Raw genomic sequence first — 23,146 nt, 5'->3', positions numbered from 1 at the left:
CGCATAATGTTGCATTATGAATAGTTTTGCTAAAAATACTGCAATAGATTATAAGCTTACATGTTGTCCGTGTCATATCGTGATTTGATTACATATTCATTTAACTTTTGTGTTGGATTAAATGAAATTTCACGTGAATCATTTTTAGCAACGTGGTTAAGGACGATATGCATACAGGTTCCATAGTGTAGCGGTTATCACGTCTGCTTTACACGCAGAAGGTCCTGGGTTCGAGCCCCAGTGGAACCAAGCTTTTAGCCATTAGGATGATGTGATAGTTTTATGATGTTGTCGGATGTATATATTAGTTTCTTTGAACAGAATAGTTTCTGTATCGGGTTTTAGACAAAATGCAAAACTAATAGGCCTATCTAATAACCAATTTTAACGAATGAACAGCATATTATGTTGATACTCTTTATGTCAATATAAAATGCATGTATTTTTACACACTAGGTTTTGTTCATTGGTGAGTCGTGTGTAAGGTTGTAAGGTTTAGTCTTCCCCTTGCAACAGGGGATTTCACACTTTGTGAATGAATTGAGATGAGTGGCAGCTTTTTAGTGATTATAAAGGATAGCTCTCTGTGCACTTTTTATGTGATAAATTATGCATTCAGAATTTGAAGACATTTTTGTTTTGTGGCATTAGGTAAGGCAATGGTTATTTATTGTTGGAATTGGCTGCCATGCCAAATCATATAGTGGTTTGCGGAAGTAGACGCTTTAATAACAAATCATTTATTGGGAGCGTTTATGGTGGAATATGTAGGTTGTTGCTAGGCAACATGTAAGTGTGTGATCACTGCGTTTCAGTTCAAGCGGCACATGAAGCGATCATCTCTTCCTACTAGTAATAAACATGAATCAACATCAGTACACACCGTTTTTTAAGTTCACCGACCCCTCCCTCATTAAAACCTTTGTTCAGTGATAAAGCTCTTCTGCGTGGACTGTGCATGAGCGCCAAGAGAGAACAGTTGCATGCCACTGATAACAGTGGCAACATCAAAGAACGCTCTGCGTGATTTCAAAAACAACACAATCCAGTGCCAGATCATCTCTTATTTAACAAACGAATGAAATTAATGCTTTGCTAGTCAATTTGAGATGTTTCATGTGTATTAGGTATGTCCATGCCACTATGAAAGGCCAAAAGGGCCAAAAACACGTGAATTTTAACACATCAACAATACTTTAAGTATGTGTATTTCACGCGTATTAACGCGTATTTCACACGGGTCAGTGTCATTGGCTGCTGAAAACTTGGGTCAAACCATTTCTGTGAGATTAACCATTTATTTACTAGGATGCCACCATTTAACATGCTAGATCAGCTTATTCAGCCCTTTTATTTGGTCTTTTTTTTTTTTTTTTTTGTATAATCTATAGAAATAATATATTTAAATTGCCGTTTTATGAAAAAATAGATTTAATTTTTCCACTTACTCCATTTTTTTAACAACGCCCTTACCTTTACTGACAATAAAATGTGGCATTATAAGCTCACTGAATGTGAGTATGCTCTCTCTCAGCCATATGACCTGCAAAGTTTTTTCTCTGGTGTGAAGGCTAGCTGAAGTGTGTGACTAGAGATGATAGACCTGCTGCGCAGTTTTGTTCTAAAGAAATAGTGCAGGTTAGTCATACACAAATATCATTTTAAACTGATAATAATGTACGATGCTCTCTCTGTGTTTGTGTCAGAACATGGGTGCGGAGCGCAAGCTCAAACCCTTGTGACATACTGGATCGAAAATATGTGAAATAAGTTATTTCTAGTCGACTAGTAGTAGTTCATTTAAGCCAATAGTTGACTAATCACATTTAAATTCATTTAATTTCTTAAATACTGGAGAGAATAAACCATAATAATGAGAATTTACGCAATATCTATATAGCACTCAAGCGCACGCATAAACCTTGCATTAAGAACCGGCAAACATAATGATTATGAAAGTGGCAAAAAACAGCAAGGAGACATTTTAATTGTTTATTAATAAACTAATGTTTTCTGAATCAGTGTCAGCTGCAAAGATTGACATTGCTGATGAAACATTGATTAAAATTAAAATACAATTTTCACAAAACGAAATTCACTTTAAAGAAAGGCATTCTACAAAACAAAACTTAATGAAGTGGTCAAAATCATGTCTGACCGACTCCATGTCTCCCGATATATTGCGCATTTTACGATGTATCCTATTTTAACGGTTAATGTTCGGTTAACGTGTGTCGGTCATGAAAATTAACCGAAATTAGCATTCAGCCATTAAAAAATGAAACCAAATACGTTTTCTTTATGTTTAAATAGGTCTATTATAATGTTATTTTTTTAATATTTGATTGTGAAAAATGAACTGCATGACTAAGATAAGATGCGCAATAGGCCAATCGGGAGACATGGAGTGGGTCAGACATGATTTTGACCACTTCATTAAGTTTTGTTTTGTAGAAAGCCTTTCTTTACAGTGAATTTCATTTTGTAAAAATTGTATCTTAAGTTTAATCAATGTTTCATCAACCAATTGCCTGGATTTAATAAATAAGAAGCAAATATAGCAGACAAAATCCTGACATGGAGGCGCCGGCAGGTCTTATAGGCTAAATGAACCGAAACTGTGTATGGGTTGCTTGACTCGCAGACATGGGAAATATATCTATTTAAAGCGTGAAATGTCTAAAGTGTGAAATACGCGTTAACTAAGCATGAAATACACGTATTTAACATGTTGTTGACGTGTTAAAATTCATGTGTTTTTGGCCCTTTTGGCCTTCCATATGCCGCAAGACGTTTCAAAAAGTGATAGGGACAATATCGACCCTGGTGAAATGTGTCCCACCTGTCCCACCCACAAATTACGCCTATGTATCTAATCTTATCCTTTTTTTAAACTAGCCTTACCCCGGAGTTGGTTTGCCCTCCGCCTATGGTTTTGCTGCAGAACTGTGGTGATATAAAAGATATATCTATCTTTGCTAGAGTGACTTGTGGTATTCTTAGAAGAAGTTATGTGATCACAGTTGGTTGAAATTATATATTTTGTTAAAACAAAAGTAGTATTGAAAATAAAATATATTTTTCTTTGTACATGTGCATGTAAAAAGAAAAATATTATTTCCAATACTACCTTAATATGATGCTGTAAATAAAAATGCATTATTTTACTATTAATGTATTGCCGAAAAAGTGGAGATGCCGGGGATTGAACCCGGGACCTCATACATGCGAAGCATGCGCTCTACCACTGAGCTACATCCCCACGTGACGTAAAATACTCTGTGATTTTCCCCTGAAAATATCAGAACACTAGTATACTGTTCGACAGAACAACGGAGTTGTTTTTCAGTTTTACCTGCAAGATTTATTTTATACAGCACTTAGAGCAGTTTCTCATGCCACCCAACTAAAACACAAGCTAAATAAACAAATAAACCGGCTCACAGCTTTGCCTCACCAGCACGCGATTGTTCTAAGATAGTCTCTTGATTGGACTAAAGCAACAAGAGTAAACAGTTACAAAACAAACTGCCATCTTTTTCAAATACATATTCCCACTGTTGGCGGCGCCATCTAGCGGCTTTTGTTGGTTACACTTATTTTGCAAATTAATCTATGTGGCGGAAGCTAGGTGATGCTAACTTCCGGGTTTACTAAAAGTGCGTCTCGTACAACATTAACATTATGTATGTTTGTTAATTTTGCAGTATTTTTTCACGAACGCAAGAAAAAAAATAGGGAAGAACAGGAAGACGGTTAAACGAGTAAACGACTAAATAAATAAAATGAGGCTGCGGTAATATTTAAGGTTCTATACCACAATATTGTGGTTTAGGGATGAGCTGCGATGGCCGAGTGGTTAAGGCGTTGGACTTGAAATCCAATGGGGTCTCCCCGCGCAGGTTCGAACCCTGCTCGCAGCGGAATTTCCTTTCTTCTTTCTCTTGGGACGTACACATCTATTAAATACTTTTTGTGTATATTAATTTAAAAGACACTATTAATGCACGGCAAAAGACCATTTAAAGTGCACGTATTCTTAAAACAGTTCTGTAAAAAAATATTTCCAGAACGGAATTTCTTTTTTAGGGATCATAATGGGTACATTATGTTCAACTAAGTGAATTAAAGCCTTAAATTATCTAATTTGAAAGACTCAACTTTTCAGTGGCTGACGTAAGATGCGTTGATCTTAATTAATCTCGCCAGGAGGGGGCGCTAATGTAATGCGTATTAGTGCAAATCTAGGCACAATTGCTGCTTTCTTAATGGCCACAGTTTAGAGACACTTATTACATCACTGCCAGTCCTTTTATGATAATGTTGTATTGTGAGAACAAATGCAGAATAGATCATAATCCATTCATTCTAATACATCCTTCATTTTGTGCAATCCATCTACTATCCTATTATTAATTTAGAACAAGATGTATAATTGAGTTTGCTGGGTTGCAGCAGGCATAAAAAATGGTAAAGACAGCTAACAGAGTAAAAGGCAAGAAATTGTGATATAGTTCTATTGTATTATTTTTAAAATCACTTACTATGGCCTTATCAGGCAGCCATATCTCATATTTTATATTCCAACAGACAGAAGGCCCAGAGGGTCTCTAGAGAGAACGAGATTAAAAAAATATTGCTTTCAGCCACTCCTCTCTCCCCCTCCTCTCTTCCTCCACCACCCTCTCTTCTACACTTAACGTGTGGAGTTGTGTGGTGAAGTGAGTGGGAGTGACACAGCAGGTGCGAGAACCCCAAACTGTCATACACATACACATGCACAAAGGGTGAGAAACAGGGTGGAGAATGAAATCATTTCAAAGAGAGCGAGAGATGCACATGAGAGAGTGAGGAAACAGAAAGAGTGATTGTGAGATACTGAAACACAAGCACAGAGGGACGATACAAGAGAGTGGTGAGGAGAGAGAGGAAGACGAATTGGAGTTAGAGGCGAATAAAGAGGGACCATGCTGAGGAGGAAGAGGAGCGTATCCTTCGGTGGATTCGGATGGTACGTTGGTCATGTGGAACAGCATCAGCTGTCAGCTGTGTGGAAATGTCTGCCAGATGCCCTGTGTGCGAGAGGGTCCGTGATGTGCTCACTGGTGTTTATTTATGGTTGTCAGCATGCTTGCATGGGCTGTTTTTAATCTGCATTCATTTGCACTCTCACTTTACATTGATTTATAAGTTGAATGTGGTGTGATTTACTGTCGGAAATATCACAATATTGATTTGTAATAGTTCTATGTGACATAACAAATCTAAGGGAGAATATATTAGGAGAGCTATGATAGTTGATAGTAATGGCTGCATGTATGCAAATGTATCAGAGGGCATTGTTCAAGTGTCCATTTTCCTCTCTGTTCACTCCTACGGACTAGTACTTTTCAAAGTTGCAATAGAGACGCTTTAAATCTGAAATCTCACCTGTATTCCATGTAAACTTTATTTCTTGTCCATACAGTGAAAGTCAGAACTTGAACCCCAATGACTTATATTGTAAGGACAAGAATAAAAATACGGAGACCAGCTGAGCTTCTATATATATATGATGCTGAATATTTTCCATAATGCTAAATCATTTATAAGCAGTTGAGATGCATTAGAGTGCACATTAGCATTGTTTCTCACTGTAGTCCTGATTTGTGAGCATTTCAGATTTCCTTTCTCGTTTCCCTCTTGAAACCTTGATGTCACACATGTTGAGTAAGTGCGGGGTTGAATAGTTAAAGTGATGGTGTGTGATTTTGTTTTGTACATGTATGTTTATCATTACAGGCTGTTGTGTTTTCTTTGTTTGTGTGTGGGAAATGGTGAATATGAAGGCGACGGTTATGAGGGGTCAGAGCAAGTGAATGCTTTATTTATGATGCTACAGCTTCAGCTTTCCACTGAGGCTTTTACAGCTTTCAGCACTCTTGTTTTACTTTCTCGCTTGCTCCTCCTCTATATCATCTCTACCTGAAGTTTTCTTTTAAGGCTATTTTTAACTGTTTTTTATGCCATTTGGCCATTTTTGTGGTTTGATGTGTTCACTGCAGTGTGGCAACATTCAAGAGGTGCTTGAGTTCTTAGATTTAGGCTTGGGTCTACATTTAGATTTAGACTTAGCTTTACGTTGATCATTGGTTTAGCCTTAGGCTTAGGTTCACTGTATGTTTTCAGCTTAGCGTTAGGCTGAGGATTGGGTTTATTAAGCCTTAGCATTAGGCTGAGGATTGGGTTTATTAAGCTTCAGCGTTAGGCTGAGGATTGGGTTTATTTAGCCTTAGCGTTAGGCTGAGGATTGGGTTTATTAAGCTTTAGCGTTAGGCTGAGGATTGGGTTCATTTAGCTTTAGCGTTAGGCTGAGGATTGGGTTTATTAAGCTTCAGCGTTAGGCTGAGGATTGGGTTTATTAAGCTTTAGCGTTAGGCTGAGGATTGGGTTTATTAAGCTTTAGCGTTAGGCTGAGGATTGGGTTTATTAAGCTTCAGCGTTAGGCTGAGGATTGGGTTTATTAAGCTTTAGCATTAGACTGAGGATTGGGTTTATCAAGCTTTAGCGTTAGGATGAGGATTGGGTTTATTAAGCTTTAGCGTTAGGCTGAGGATTGGGTTTATTAAGCTTCAGCGTTAGGTTGAGGATTGGGTTTATTAAGCCTTAGCGTTAGGTTGAGGATTGGGTTTATTAAGCTTTAGTGTTAGGCTGAGGATTGGGTTTATTTAGCCTTAGCGTTAGGCTGAGGATTGGGTTTATTTAGCCTTAGCGTTAGGCTGAGGATTGGGTTTATTAAGCTTCAGCGTTAGGCTGAGGATTGGGTTTATTAAGCTTTAGCGTTAGGCTGAGGATTGGGTTTATTAAGCTTCAGCGTTAGGCTGAGGATTGGGTTTATTAAGCTTTAGCATTAGACTGAGGATTGGGTTTATCAAGCTTTAGCGTTAGGATGAGGATTGGGTTTATTAAGCTTTAGCGTTAGGCTGAGGATTGGGTTTATTAAGCTTCAGCGTTAGGTTGAGGATTGGGTTTATTAAGCCTTAGCGTTAGGTTGAGGATTGGGTTTATTAAGCTTTAGTGTTAGGCTGAGGATTGGGTTTATCAAGCTTTAGCGTTAGGCTGAGGATTGGGTTTATTAAGCTTTAGCGTTAGGCTGAGGATTGGGTTTATCAAGCTTTAGCGTTAGGCTGAGGATTGGGTTTATTAAGCTTTAGCGTTAGGCTGAGGATTGGGTTTATTAAGCTTCAGCGTTAGGTTGAGGATTGGGTTTATTAAGCCTTAGCGTTAGGCTGAGGATTGGGTTTATTAAGCTTTAGTGTTAGGCTGAGGATTGGGTTTATTAAGCTTCAGCGTTAGGCTGAGGATTGGGTTTATTAAGCTTTAGCGTTAGGCTGAGGATTGTGTTTATTAAGCTTTAGTGTTAGGCTGAGGATTGGGTTTATCAAGCTTTAGCGTTAGGCTGAGGATTGGGTTTATTAAGCTTTAGCGTTAGGCTGAGGATTGGGTTTATTAAGCTTCAGTGTTAGGCTGAGGATTGGGTTTATTAAGCTTTAGCGTTTGGCTCAGGATTGGGTTTATTTAGCCTTATCGTTAGTCTGAACGTTATGCTTATTCTTGTTATTAGGCTGAAAGTTAGCTTCATTAAACATAGAGTTAAGGTGCATCCCAATTTGCATACTTATGCACTATTCTATGACGTTTTTAAGTATAAATGGTGCACACTGAAAATTCCAAAAAGAAAAATTACTATTTAAATACCCGGGTGATGCGCTAAATTAACGGAAAAAACGAAGTGTTGAATGTTGGACACTTCATGCACTCAACTGTCACAGCTTTAATTACGTAGTGGAGGGGAAGGGACTGTCAGACTCCGATGTTAAATGACAAAATAACCTTATACAATTCATGCACTACATGTTTGAGTACATAGTGCAAAAGTACATAGTGTATAAGTGCATAGTGCATAGTGTATAGTGCGTCATTTGGGACGCAACTTTAGTTTTACCCTAAAAATTAGGCTAAAGGTTAGATTTCAGCTTTGTGTTAGGCTGGAGTTTAGGCTCATTTAGCATTAGGCCGAAGGTAAGGTTTAGGTTTAGCCTCAGCATTACAGTTAGTTTTATTCTTAGAATTAGGCTGAGGCTTAGATTTAGGCTTTGCATTAGGTTGAAGGTTAGATTTTGTCTTAGTGTTAGGCTGTGAATCAGTTTTTGCATGAGCATTAGACTAAGAATTAGGTTTGTTTAACCTTAGCATTAGCCTGAGGGTTACATTTAGTCTTAATATTAGGCTTAAGGTAAGGGTTAGGTTTCATGTTCAGTTTAAATTTCTTACTTTCTTGCTATGAAGCAACATTGCTACCCCTGTTGTATTATTTGTAAGAACAAATACACCAAAAATTACTCAATAATGTGATCATTTGATATAATCTCAGCTCACCATATTTCATATGCTGTTCTAATTAACTAGTGTTACAAAGAAATGAGAACTTAATGTGTGTCAGCTTTTTTACTGTGGGAAATTTTGTTGCATGCACACACACACACACACACATGTCCACACCCTTCCTCTCTCACAATTACCCACATCCCCACCACACCCAGTCTCCATCACACCACGCTTTTAATAGTGACACCTCAACAGTAACCCCACACAAACAGATGGTCACACACACACACACACACACACACACATAAATCATAAGGTGATGGTTCTCTACCCAGTAACCCATGTACGAGATACACTTACACTACATTTAATCTGATTTTTACACCTTTAAGCTCTGAAAGCTGTAGTGGAAGCTGGGATGATGGATTGCTCTACTTCACAGCACCAGAAAGAAGTCATGCTCATGCAGCTGTGTGTTTTCCATCTTGACTCAGTCCTCACTTTGACATTCATTTGAAGTCTGACGCTCCAAGCCATATGCACTTAAGCAGCTGGAAATGTCTCTTTTTTCTTTATAGCACTGACATATGAACCACACAGGCACTCAGTTAGGGTCAGTTGGCAACCACAGTCTCAGTATGCTCAAATTTGGAAACTTAAAGTTCTCCCTAAAATGTCCTAGCGAAATGTTATACCAAGTGGCAAACAAATTGTCTTGCTAAATCATCTCACTGAATGGGACGTTTCATTCCCTGTCATTATGTGTTTTAGGGAATCAGTCTGATATTATAAAGAAAATAAGACACAATAATTGCAGTTACTTACAGTAACGGGAGTTGACAGCAGCGCCCTCACGGACTGGTGCACATAAACGCTCACGTGGTTAGAAATGTTAAAGATAGCTTCTATTAAAGGAATATTTCAGGTTCAACACAATAAAATAATGTCATTTAAACTCTAATTTCGAAATCAAGTTTACATTGAGACACTTAAAATGAAAGTAAATGGGGTTAGTTTGTAAAAGCAGAAATCTGAAGTCTTCTGTTAAAATGTGTAAAACTTGTAGCATTTTTACAATAGTTTTAGGGTTTATAGCATAAGATTTTCATTCTAAAGCTGGATATAACATTACACAGGAAAGGTTAGTAAGATTTCTCCACACTAAAATCATTGTGTACTGATGAAACAGTGAGTATTTTAATGTTTGTGGATTGGCCATTATAAGTGCATCACTGTATATAAGTGCATGATTTAAAAAAAACACATAAAAAATGACTTTGTTTTAACCCTGACATGTTCTGTTAACACATCTACAACAAAAACATGGCTTTTCCTGACAAAACCTGTCATATGATAATACATATTAGGTAAAAACTGAAATAAGGGTTGTTTTTGTGAATCAGAAAATGCTTTAAAGATGACAAGTTTTTATATAATACTATAAATTCACCCTGAAGATAAAAGGAAACTGTGTGTGTGACACACAAATGTGTGAGATATCGAAAACAAGCTGGATAAAAATAAACGACCACACCTTTCCACACACTCTGAGTCAACCCTGTTATGTTTTGATGTGATATTGTGGGGAGTCAGTGCTGGTGGGTGACCTTTTCTGCATGTCAACATTAATTGAGCATTAAGCGCACCAATCTGTGACAAGAAAAACATACAGGGATGATACATTACAGAAATGTCCTCTTTAACCCCTTTTGTTCCTTTAGTCCTGCCATTTGAGCTGAGCAAATTACAGCCATCTACGTTTGTTTCTTGATCCTAAATGCTTTCTTGTCTTTTCTCTTCAAATGCAGGCTTGACAAGTCTTCCATTAGCGCCCTTCGAGCTCGGTGAGTACTGTCTGCACCGCCGACCCACTCTCTTTCCCTTCCATCTCCCATAAAACCTGACAGCCCTGTATCCTCTTATCTGTTTCATGAAAAGAGGCAAATGAGAGGCCTGAAGAAAACTGCAGGCAGTGCTGTGTGTATAAGTTTGCGTGACCAAAATGCTTAGTTCCTGTGCGAAAAGCAGCATCTGTTTGTGGCTTTTTACCATTTTGTCTTTCAGCAGACATAAACTATGCTTCTTTTGGCCACTTTTAGGATTTAGATTAACCTTATACATTGTGGCCCATTTATTCACTGGAATGTCACTTGTTTTCACAACATCTCAACGAAACTCTTATGTGTGAACGTGTATGTTAAACACTTTATCATGTGAACCACCAGTCATGGATTGAAAAGTACTAGCTCTCGGTTCCTTTCGAGTTTAAGATGACCAAATGTGACCACAAAACCAGTCATAAGGAATAAATAAGCTTTCCGTTGATGTATTGTTTGTTAGGATAGGACAATATTTGGTTGAGATACAACTGTTTGAATATCTGGAATCTGAGGGTGCAAAAAAATCTAAATATTGAGAAAATCGCCTTCAAAGTTGTCCTTAGCAATGCATATCCATTTACAAAAATACATTTTTTATGTATTTACAGTAGGAAATTTACAAGATATCTTCATGGAACATGACTTTTACTTAAAGGTGCTAAAGAGGATGTTTTGTTTTATACATTTTTGCAATATTACTTGAAACTGTCTTTACTAACTGATAAAAGACTATTTATTAGGTGCACTGAAAGGAATAATATTAATATACATCATCTGTGCACGAGGTAGGGCCTTAAAAACATCAGCCAATCCCTTTGGCTTGGCCCTTTGGCTTGTCATTCACTGCCGTGACGTTCCTTGTGAGAGACGAGCGCGGCTGCGCGCTCCAGTAACTTTCCACACTCCACAGGCGCCGCATGCAATGTTTTTGTCAGGAGACAGGAGTAACAACTGCAGATTATGAGTTACCTGCGGTGAGTCCGACATAATGAATCCACAAACACGACACAGCGAATGCGGGTGGTAAACACTCGTGTTCTAATACTCGTGTACGAGTTTTGGGAGGCGTTCCCTCGAAATTCTTACGCATGCGCTCATTTCAAAAACTCAGTAACAGTCTTTGGTTTCTCAGTCGACGAAAAGATCCTCTTTAGCACCTTTAATATCCTAATGATTTTTGGCATAAAAGAAAAATTGATAATTTTGACCCATACATTGTTGGCTATTGCTACAAATATAGCCGAGCGACTTATGACTGGTTTTGTGGTCCAGGGTCACAAATGTAATGACTTGTGGTTCAGTGAGTAAATCAGATGTTAATTATTAACCAACTCAGTTTGGTTAATAATTTGAATCAGATTTGATTCAAAAGAGTCATTTGAACGACTTACTTTTCAAAACTCTTCACACAGTGAGCACAACAGCAGTCTATGTGGGCTAAACTGAAGATTATTTAACATTGCTTTGGCACAAAATGCATTCAGTGACTACATCTTTCAAATTACATGAATCCTTTTCTCACTTAGACACTTACACTGAACATACAGGCCAATTTGCACTTTTTTGTTTTACTCTTTACTCTTTTTATGAGTGACTAAGTGTGTTTGTTGGCTGAAAACCTTTGCTATTTTTATGGAATTTGATCTGAGACAGATGCAACGTATTTTGAATGTGAAATTAACTGCTGTGCTAAGCAGAAAGTTGGTAATGAGAACTGTATGAAGAGTTTTGACCTATGTTGTTTTTCAATTGCTAACAAGCTTCGAATGTTAGCGTTCGAAAAATTTGCTGCAAATAGTGTTTTGCAGATGGTGAAGTGTGAATGACAAAGTGTTCATGGATTTTGGAAAATGTGCTCATTGAATGCATTTTGTGTGAAAGCAGTGAAAAATGATTCACAGTTTCTGTTTCACTGAATGTGTGAAGAGTTTTGAAAAAGTGGTTTCAGTATTGACTGATGTTTGTTTGCAAAACACAGTTCTTGTAACTTTTGGAACAACAAAATTGTGGTTAACTGTTGATCTGATCAGATCGTATCAAATCGTAGCACTATTTCATATTTCAAGATGCATCACAATCATAAAGTATGGGTCAATTTTTCCCCAGTAACAGCAGGATCATCATTGGTAAGAGCATGGAAGGGTTAAAGGGTTAGTTCACCCAAAAATGAAAATTCATTAATTACTCACCCTCATGTCGTTCCACACCCATAAGATGATCAAAGGTCTTCGGAACACAAATTAAGATATTTTTTGATAAAATCTGATGACTCAGTGAGGCCTCTATTGACAGCAAGTTAATTTACACTTTCAAACGCCCAGAAAGCTACTAAAGACATATTTAAAACAGTTCATGTGACTACAGTGTTTCAACATTAATGTTATGAAGTGACAAGAATACTTAAAAACAAAATAACGACTTTATTCAACAATATCTAGTGATGGGCGATTTCAAAACACTGCTTCATGAAGCTTCAAAGCTTTACGAATCTTTTGTTTCGAATCAGTGGTTCGGAGCGTGTATCAAACGGCCAAAGTCACATGAACCATTGAAATTTCGAAACACTTATGACATAATGAAGCCTCGCTTACTGAAATCACGTGACTTTCACGCTTCAAACCACTGATTCGAAACAAAAGATTCGTAAAGCTTCGAAGCTTCATGAAGCAGTGTTTTGAAATCGCCCAACACTAGATATTGTTGAATAAAGTCGTTATTTTGTTTTTTGGTGCACAAAAAGTATTCTGACCACTTCATAACATTAAGGTTGAACCACTGTAGTCACATGAACTGTTTTAAATATGTTTTTAGTACCTTTTTGGACATTAAAAGTGTAAACTTGCTGGTAATGGAGGCCTCACTGAGCCATCAGATTTCATCAAAAATATCTTAATTTGTGTTCCGAAGATGAACGAAGGTCTTATGGACGTGGAACGGCATGAGTGTGAGTAATTAATGACAGAATTTTCATTTTTGGGTGAACTAACCCTTTAATCTGTCCTGTCTTGTCATATTTTCAGATTTGTCCACCACCTGCTTACCATCCATCCGCTCATTCATAGCTTATTATTCATGGGTGCACGTGCAACTCTAGCATTATCATCCTCACACACACAAACAAACAAACAGGGCTTTAATATCCTGAAAGGCCTTGATGAAGTGGTTTGGTAAAGTGTTCAGAGCATCAGAGTGGAAAGAAGCTTCACTCTGCTTGAGAGTATCACTGCATAACCCTGAATAGGGTCGTGACTGCAGATCATACACATGGAAATGATCCGGTTCTGCCTGATATCGGCCTTCACAGGGCCAATTCATGGTTTGCTTTGAGGTGAATTGATGAAAGGCGAGGGTCATTAATATTTTCATTGTATTTGTAAGTGTTTGAAGGATGTTGTGAATCATGTATCTATTTTTAGATATCCCACTGGCAAGGAGAAAACCAGTGTCCTTTAATGTCTGTAGACCAGATGGTATTATATAATTTATCTGAATTACCGAAAGGTCTAATTTTTGAAATATAATGAAGAATGACACAAATTACTGCAACTTCATTATTGTAATTTTAGTATTTTCTGCCACAGTCTATGTTGTAAAGGCCAGAATGTAGGGGAAAGTCAGCTTTCTTCCTTTGTGAGTTGATGACTGGTAATTATGTATATCGAAAGAATCAGATCATCAGTGACAACGAAAATCACACCATCAACATATTCAAGTCAAACAGGAAAATATTAGGGTGTAACAGTATATCATGTTATGATTCGATACATATCTCGAAACTGAGCTTATGATACGATATTATTGCGAAACTCCAAGATATATGGTAAAAGGATAACAAAAAATGTACTGTTGATTAAAATGCTAAATTTGGTATTACATTGGGAGTGGAAATGAATAGGCTTGGACTTGGTGCAGGTAATCCAATGCACAGGACAATGGTGACACCAGAATAAAAATATTCATGATTCTAACGCTGAAACACAGATTTATTTTAGATGAATATGTTTCACTCTGTCACCGACTAGATATATTTAAAATTATGTAGGCCACTTTTTACTGGTAACATAAGACATTTGGCATTATTAGGACCCACAAATATTCCCCCATTACATTATTATACATTATATTCAACATTATATATAGTAGTTTAATGTAGTACTGACACTAAAACGCTGTAAACTTGAATTTTTTCTCACACAGTAATTTTCAGTTTGGGTAAACTACACAATATTGTCACTATCCACAATACGACATTGTTGCAATTTAGTATTGCGATATATTGTGACACGCTATATTGTTACACCCCTAGAAAATATTGCTTAATTTCAAAGAATGTTCAGTTTATAAAAGTTTATACGGTTTTATTTTATTCACCAGTATTCATTTTCTGGCCAATACTTATCTTTATGTTAGGGCAGATAACTGATAAATAGACACTATTTAAATTCTATACTATTTTGTCTATATAAATAAAATTAAAACATTAAAAACTACAATCAATTGTTTGAAATGTAATTGGGTTTAGATATTACAATATTATAATGTACAGTATGAAAAGTGGATATTCATTTTGCTAAAGATTACATTTGACAGTGTTATTAAATTATTGGTGTTTTTAAAGATTGATTTTGGCAAACGTTTATTTACGTTTATAAAAGGTTAGTTCACCCAAAAACGAAAATTCTGTCATTAATTACTCAACCTACAAGACCTTGGTTCATCTTCGGAAAACAAATTAAGATATTTTTGATGAAATCCGAGAGGTATATGACTGGTCCATAGACAGCAATTTAACCACCACTTTCAAGGTCCAGAAAAGTACTAAAGACATCGTTAAAACAGTCGACGTGACTACAGTGGTTCAACTTTTTGTGCGCAAAAACAAAACAAAAATAATGACTTTATTCAACAATTTCTTCTCTATGCTGTCAGATTCATACGTAGTTCACACAGCGCTTGTTTACGTCCGAACGCTGACTCATTTTCAGATATTGTTGAACAAAGTCGTTATTTTTCATAAATAATGATGTTATTCTTCATAATATTAAGGTTGAACCACTGCAGTCACGTCGACTATTTTAACGATGTCTTTAGTACCTTTCTGGACCTTGAAAGTGGTGGTTAAATTGCTGTCTATGGACGAGTCATATACCTCTCGGATTTCATCAAAAATATCTTAATTTGTGTTCCGAAGATGAACAAATGTCTTAGGGGTGTGGAACCACATGAGGGGAGTAATTAATGACTGAATTTTCATTTTTGGGTGAACTAACCCTTTAATCTAACATATGCTTTTATTCATAGAGACATACAAATGTAATCAAAATGTAAAAATAGTGGGAAAATGCATGAACAATTAAATATCCAATATCGACTGATAGTAATTAATTAAAAAAGATATGCTTAGATTTGCTGATTCACTTTGCTTTATGCTGGTTAGACCATCATATCCATTCTGCTCAACATCAAAAGCTTTGCATTTAACACTGGTTAACCAACATGTTGTTTCTTGTGAAAGTGATTGACTGCAGAAGGAAGCTAGTTAAGAGGCCTTGTGGAAAACCAGTGCACAAGCCTCCCATGCAAAAGGCCACCGCTGAAAATATTGGATGGAAGTCTGTCATGTACTGGTATTTTCAGCGATGCTGTCTAACTTTAGGGGCCACAATCTAATGTGATGTATTATGCTAGCAACCAGGTGGAGAGGTAACAGGTGGGATCTCCACATCTAACCAATCACCCACTGTTCAGTCCTGCTTGGAAGGGTGTGGACGAATGTTTGTGAGCGTACACACACATATGTTTCACACATCAGACCTGGTGAGATGGGGAAGCTCGCGCTTATGCAATTCAGACCACATGCGTTAGCTGTTTGCAAGTGGCATTTAAGCATGATAAGCTAACAAGAGAGCCAGTGTGTATTTCTTCCTCATGAAAAACTGACACAAAACACCCCAGCCATGAGTAAACAGAACTAAACAGGACTTTACATGCTCATTGAGGCATTGATTAATAGTGTGTTATCAGGGGGCCAGTTGCATAAACATATCCATTAAACATAGACAGACTGTCTTAAGTATGACCAAGCACTTAGTCAAGGGGCAATCTGTCTTACTTCTTAGTATAAAATTAGACCAATCTACATTTTTATGTAACTGTGACTTAAAACAGTTATGAATAGTCTTTAAAAAATGTGATGACTAACTTGTAAGCAGTGTTGCCAAGTATGCAGTTTTCCCACGTAATTTTGGGCTACTTTAACACTGTCACTTCAAGTTGTTTTTCAAGCGACCCCAAATAACATGGCATTTAGCCCCTGGAATGCAAATTTTTACCAGGGAAGCCCAACCAAAAATGCGGATTTTACCCCCCGGAGCGCAATTTTTAACGGGGGAATCATGATTCCTGAATCACGATTGGGCTAGTTTTAGGCTAGTTTTGAGTAGCAGTTGGGCGTATAGAGTGCCCCAGGGATGACGCGTTTTTGTAGGCCAGTTAGCGGCGCAAGGGTTCCCTCGATTGAAAGCTTATGCATTTTTCCCATAGACTTTTGGAAAATCGCAGAAAATAAGCTCTGTGTTTAACAAAGGGTTATGACACTTACACGTTTTGTCTATCAAGATAATCTTTACAAGTTAACACAACATTTATAGATTTTGAAGCCTAAATAAAGTCGTCAGATATAAAAGGCTAACAGTAGACTATAAACGGACTACAGCACACCATAGTCGCGGATCAACGTCGTCACCACCAAGCTTCCTCAAACTGTATTTAGAAAACAACTTTATTTAAAAACATGCTCGCTGATTATGATCTGCGCTGTTATTAATACTTATACACTTTTTCATGAGAAATGCTGTCCAAATGTCCCGTTTTTAATGATGACGTCTAAAGTCCCCGCCAAAGGAAGTAGTCCCTTTTAGCAATTTGTTAGCAGCCGCCGATTTTAAGACACAGTAAAAGTTTAAAAAATCACAAGTGGGTTATAACTGGTGTGTTTTATGTCATAGATCAAAACGTGAAAATATTTAGAGGCTTTGTTAACCACAGACCTTATTTCAGGCAATTTAGCAAAAACCCATTCAAAAAACCCATAGACTTTACGCCGTAGGAACCGGAAGTCCTAAAATGCTAACTCGCTAATTTTGCCTACAAAAATGCGTCATCCCTGAGGCACTCTATTTTGTTGTGAAAACATGGCAACCCTACTTGTAAGACTAGTCTTATCGGTTAGGGCTGGGCGGTATGACGATATATATTGTTACCACGATATTTTGCTTTATTGTGTATATCGCGCTATGTAAAAATATAGCACTATTTCAGATGAAATGAGAATATAAAGAGTTGGATGTGCCTGACGTTAAAGAGTTTTAAGCGCAATATATCCTGAAAAGTAACTCGGTGCAGTGTTCGTGCTGAATGGCACACTGCCAAAGTGCGCACAGAAAGCTGCCTCTCAGAAGGCGATCGCAAATTTGGGACGTGCTCGATGTTAAAAGTGTTATTAAGCATAATAAGCAGTGAAAAAGAACTGACTGACACAGCATGCGATCGTGAATTCAGTTCTCTTTCACGTCTCATTTCGCTTGAATGGTCAAATACAAATGCAATTTTGTCAAAATGCCCATCGTGTGGAGTATTCATGTAAACACAGTTTGTTATGTCTCAAGTGTAAGTAAACTGTTGGGTGTAAACCGGATGTGTATCATTATAATAGATCCATGTGTTTGGTCTTAAAGTGACAGCAGCCTAATTTCATTAATGTAATTCAAACAAAAGAGAAAATAACTTACTGCTCTTGACTGAATAACTTTTTTTTTTTTTTTTTAGCTTTAATAAGAATAAACGTATATTAAATTCATACAGTGAAGACTATGCAATAATTTCTGTATTAATTCTAACTACATGTTAAATTAACCTATATAAAAACTTAATTTGTTTAATTCTTGTTTTTGTTTTATTGTATTTGTCCTATTGTTTGTAATTTGCTTCTTTTTCACATTTTTAATAACAGAAATGAGATAAAATAACACAAAATACCTATACTGTGATATATATCGTTATCATAAAAAAATTCTCATATCGTGAAATAAGAATTTGTTCATATCGCCGACCCCTACTTAGCAGTTTATGCAACCTGCCCTAGGACATCATTTACAAGCTGTTCGCTACATTTGCTCTGATTTGGAACTGAATTGTAACACGCATGGCAACATGTGTCACGCATGGTGTCAAGATCGTTTGAGTTGCTTTTATCACCTGAAGCACATCTTCAAGGGATCATCTGTGTATTTTTGAACCTCTGTGTTGACGTGCCTGTCAGTCACATTATATTAATACAGACACATGCAAGTGTATTTGACACATGAAGTAAGTCTCAGAGCACTTGACGTGCATGTCAGATCTGATCTCTGATAGGAGGTTTTGGTGTCACGACAATGTGTATTATTGTGTCTTGATGGTAGTTTTGCTCAAAATTGATTGATGCGAGTGGTATTAAATATTAAATTATGTTAAATATTCAACCTTTGATGCCATATGATTTATTCAGAAGCTCACGGTGGTTTGTGTAATGTATGTTACATCAGTCCATTTATTTCCTTCTTCCCTAAACCTGCTGACATATCTGTGTTTGTGTGTGTGGCGCATAATCAAAATGAGTGAACAAAGCAGACAGGGATACTAGGGTGTCTGGGAGGATTTCATCCCCCCTCCCTCCCTACCTCCATCTCGCTCTTTCACTCTCCCTCTCTCTCTTTCTCTCTCTCTCTCTCTCTTATGATAAAGTGTAATGCTTTGTACTTGTGGAGCATCTAAACCCTAAGAGTGCGGTTGTGCAATCTGTAGCAAGTGTGTGCTTCTCGTTCTGGCCATTATTTCAACTGTTGGTAAGAACTGGAGACTCATTTAACTTCACGTTACCTTCAAAATGCCTCGGAGACTCTGGTGAGTTCAGCTCTCAATTTAGAATATTTGTGTTTGTGATATATTTTGATGCTTGTAGCAAAAATACGTAATTTCTATAGTGTTTCTTGTTACTTAGCAGCATAAAAAGTATTTATGGCACTAAGTAAATATAATTCATAAAAGGAGAGTTATTTTTGTGTAGAAGGAGCAAACATCTTGTTTTGCATAGAATCTGTGTCTAATGTGGTCCATTCAAACTGTGATTTTACAATACTGAAATGTCAGAGCAAAGCACTTTGGGTGATGTTTATATGATGTGGCTTCGCTTTGCACAAGAGGAGGTTGGGAAGTATTCAATGCATGTCATTTTCAAAGGATTATGGAAGTGTTACATAAGCTGACGGCATATCCTGACAGTTTCAGTAAGTGGCTCAGTGCTGCTGGTGTTTCTTTGGGTGTCATTCAGCTCAGTTTCCAGTGATGAAAGTATAATCCGTTACTCACCGCAAAGCTTGTCACAAGCTCTGGTTCTCCCTGCTCTGCAAATCCAAACAGGGAACAACTTCCTTACCCTAGCCATGAGGAAGAGATAATGCATGTTTTTTTTTTTTCTGGATTTTAAAAGTGTAGATTTAGCATGATTCTGATGGTGTGCATTTGAGAAGACAATTTTTGGTAAAGCAGTTTTTTGTTTGCTATTTTAATATATTACTAATATAATATAATATAATATAATATAATATAATAACATAATATAAAAAATAATGATAGGGAAAAAGAAAAATGGAAATATTTTGGGGACATAAAGGAAACACAAATTATTGATAAATAATAATAATATCAATAAATAATAATATTTATTATTATTATTATTATTATTATATCATTTGTTTTCTCTTTCCAGTGTTATTATTGTTTTTTTTTTTCTATGAAATATGTATGTATAATACATCTTAAAGGCAGGATAATTGTAGTGTCCTTTAAATAAGAGATTCATTAAATCCGTTTTTGATTGACAGCTCTAGTGATTGTAAAGGGAGCATTCTTTCATCACTTTTTATATATAATTTAATCACAGTTTAAATAACAGACCGTTCAGTCAATGGTTTGGATTACGGACACATAGACAAAGAACATCTGACTGTACATGAATCATTACATATCAGATCAGGCAATAGTATTAACACAGTTACTTACATGTTGTCGCATTACTGTCGAGTCCATATCGTAAAAGTCTGTTTGCGAAGCCTGCATCGAAATTGCGACTGATTTACCAAAGAATCCACAGTGAAATGTACCGAATACAAATAAATAAAGCTCAACTGAGACATTTACATTGTTAAAATAAATAACCATATTCCTAGCATTAGGATCCTTTGAAAGGTAATGTTATTTTTAGTCCTATATCTAACCTACAGAAACACTAACTGAGCCACCGAGTTTGGGGGCACGACAATATGTTTGTTGGACCAATGACAGATGAAGGGAGTGTTCAGGAAACCTGTTTAAAACGTGTTTTTCAGTTCTGTTTTGTGACGCTAGTGGCGCAGAAATTACACTTCATGGTTACAACTTAAAAAAAGTATTATGCATTAGCCTATACAATGTTATAAGGTAGGCACATTTTATTTAATTTACCCTCTGGTGCTGCTCATGTGGTGGTCAAAAATGATCCTTTTTCAATTAAATAAATGTACTATATCTTCTACACATCAAAAGATCCGTTTTTTATTTAATATTTTGTATTTTAGGGGATTTTATGGTATTAAATTATATTTATGGAATAGTTATGATCCATTTATTACCTCTCAATCACTTTTTTTAGCATAGACCTGAAAATTAAATATCCAACTTAAACTGTTGTAAATCTTGAAGGTTGATATCTCAAAAAATGAGCTTTCAGTAAGATTTTGTTTGGACGCAATACCAAACATTTCCACTAGATGAAATTCACTTACATTAATTTCCGTGCAGACATTTTTGACTGTGAACAGTACAAGTTTGACTTTTTTCAGGACTATTTGACCTTTTCAAATCATATCCGTGATTTTTTTGTGTGTTCACATAGCAAGCGCCAAAACCTTTGCCAAGTTTCTCACCATTCCAAGTAAAAAATTATTTAAAAAAAGTGACATTTTTCAGTCAAAAATGACCTAACAGTATCAGAGGGTTAAACTAATTTATACTTTTTAAAGATATAACCAGGTAAATATCAGGATGTAATTTAAATGTATCGATTACAGGAACATACAAGTGATCGTCAGGGGTATTTTAGCACTTAAATTGCATTATTAAATTCATTTCTTTGTATTTTAGTCTGTTCTCTACTTTAAGTGCGTTCACTGAGCTTCTGGTATTCAATCAGAGTTCATCCTCACTTTTAGAGCACTTGACACTTTATTTATCCTTTGACTGCTGGTCCTCAGTGGACAGAGCCTCTTCCACATCACTGCTCATTCCTCCTCTTCCTCTCTTTCTCTATCCCTCCATCATCCCCTACAGGAGCCGTGCTCATCTGATGAAAAATAAATGCGTAGCTGGAAGATTGAGATCCTTTCATAGGGAAAAACAGTTACACAACTTCAGCACTTATAGTGTAGACAAAAACTTAATTTTCTGGATATAAATTGTTTAGATTTGTTTCATATTTTGTTCTTTTTAGTAACCTTTAAAACTCATGCAGCACTAAGTGTGCCTGTATGTTTGCAAGCATATTGTGTGTGTGATTGTGATCTAGTTAAGTTTCATTCCCTCTACAACTCAGTTTCACATGGCCCTATTATGACTGAAGCTCATTTCTGCTGGAGGCAGTTAGGCTAAAGACAGCAACAATTCAAAATCACTATGTGAAAGAGGAACAGTGGTAATGACAGCTCCTGCTGTGAAAACTCATAGTCATGTTGCAAAACTGTTCTAAAAGAATAGCAATTAGACTTAGAAAAAACAACAACAACAGCATGACTCGTCAGGATATGTTTCGTTTTAGATGATGGTTTACATCAGACTTCTTAACTATAGCAAAAAAAATCCCCAAATCGACCAGTTTCATCAGCTTAGACCAGTATGGAATTTCACAACTGGTGTACAGCAGGCTCCATATCCTTGTTTAAAGTATTAGTTCACTTTCAAATGAAAATTACCCCAAGCTTTACTCACCCTCAAGCCATCCTAGGTGTATATGACTTTCTTCTTTCTGGTGAACACAATCGGAGTTATATTAAAAAATATCCTGAGTCCTCCAAGCTTTATAATGGCAGTGAACGGGTCCAACGAGTATGAAGCTGAAGAAAGTGCATCCATCCATTATAAATGTACTCCATACGGCTCCAGGGGGGTAAATAAAGGCCTTCTGAAGCGAAGAGATGCGTTTGTATAAGAAAAGTATCCATATTTAACACATTATAAAGTAAAATATCTAGCTTCCTCCAGTCCGCCTTCCGTATTCAACTCATCAAGAAAGTGTAAAACTCTCACAGTTCATAACGCTACGCTACGTCCTACACCTTCCGTAATCAACTAATGAAAAAAAATTCTTTGTAAGTGGAATACGGAAGGCGGTCTGATGGAAGCTAGATATTTTACTTCGTATCTTGTTAAATATGGATACTTTGCTTACAAAAACGCGTTGCTTCGCTTTAGAAGGACTTTATTAACCCCTCAGAGGTGTTTTGCATTCGTTTATAATGGATGGATGCACTTTCTTCAGCTTCATACTCGTTGGTACCGTTCACTGCCATTATAAAGCTTGGATGCATCAGGATATTTATTAATATAACTGTTCATCAGAAAAAAGAAAGTCATACACACCTAGGATGACTTGAGGGCGAGTAAATCTTGGGGTAATTTTCATTTTAGAGTGAACTAATCCGTTAAGTTACTAATCTGAATTTGACACGCAAACTAATGCTACTTTTAGCTTTCATTACTTTAGACTGTTTTGTTTTTAAGCTGAATTTGTGGAGACACAAGTAGAGGGACTGCACTTAACCAAAGAC

At 36.6% G+C, this 23,146-nt stretch overlaps 1 protein-coding gene and 3 non-coding genes across 8 annotated transcripts in view; 3 read left to right on the top strand and 1 right to left on the bottom strand.

Annotated features, from left to right (window-relative positions):
• rap1gap2b (RAP1 GTPase activating protein 2b) overlaps window positions 1–23,146 on the top strand; it is a 96,209-nt gene that overhangs the window by 38,138 nt on the left and 34,925 nt on the right. For 2 of the 5 annotated variants that reach the window (XM_048165639.1, XM_048165638.1), the window contains exons 1-2: window positions 4,690–5,011; window positions 10,176–10,211. In XM_048165639.1, the coding sequence (XP_048021596.1) occupies window positions 4,968–5,011; window positions 10,176–10,211 (80 nt within the window). In that variant the 5' untranslated portion in view covers window positions 4,690–4,967. Of the gene's footprint in view, window positions 1–4,689; window positions 5,012–10,175; window positions 10,212–18,931; window positions 19,191–23,146 lie in introns of those variants that run through there. The other 3 variants (XM_048165641.1, XM_048165640.1, XM_048165642.1) reach the window with 3 other exon arrangements.
• trnav-uac lies at window positions 177–249 on the top strand. Its single transcript has one exon. It is a non-coding gene; the product is annotated as a tRNA-Val (tRNA).
• trnaa-cgc lies at window positions 3,191–3,262 on the bottom strand. Its single transcript has one exon. It is a non-coding gene; the product is annotated as a tRNA-Ala (tRNA).
• Window positions 3,842–3,923, top strand: trnas-uga. The gene has a single exon. It is a non-coding gene; the product is annotated as a tRNA-Ser (tRNA).

Source organism: Megalobrama amblycephala, linkage group LG18 (genome assembly GCF_018812025.1).
Source record: "Megalobrama amblycephala isolate DHTTF-2021 linkage group LG18, ASM1881202v1, whole genome shotgun sequence".
Classification (NCBI taxonomy): Eukaryota; Metazoa; Chordata; class Actinopteri; order Cypriniformes; family Xenocyprididae; genus Megalobrama; species Megalobrama amblycephala.
The sequence above is the reverse complement of the archived record's forward strand: the minus strand, read 5'-3'. Positions and strand labels throughout refer to the sequence as shown.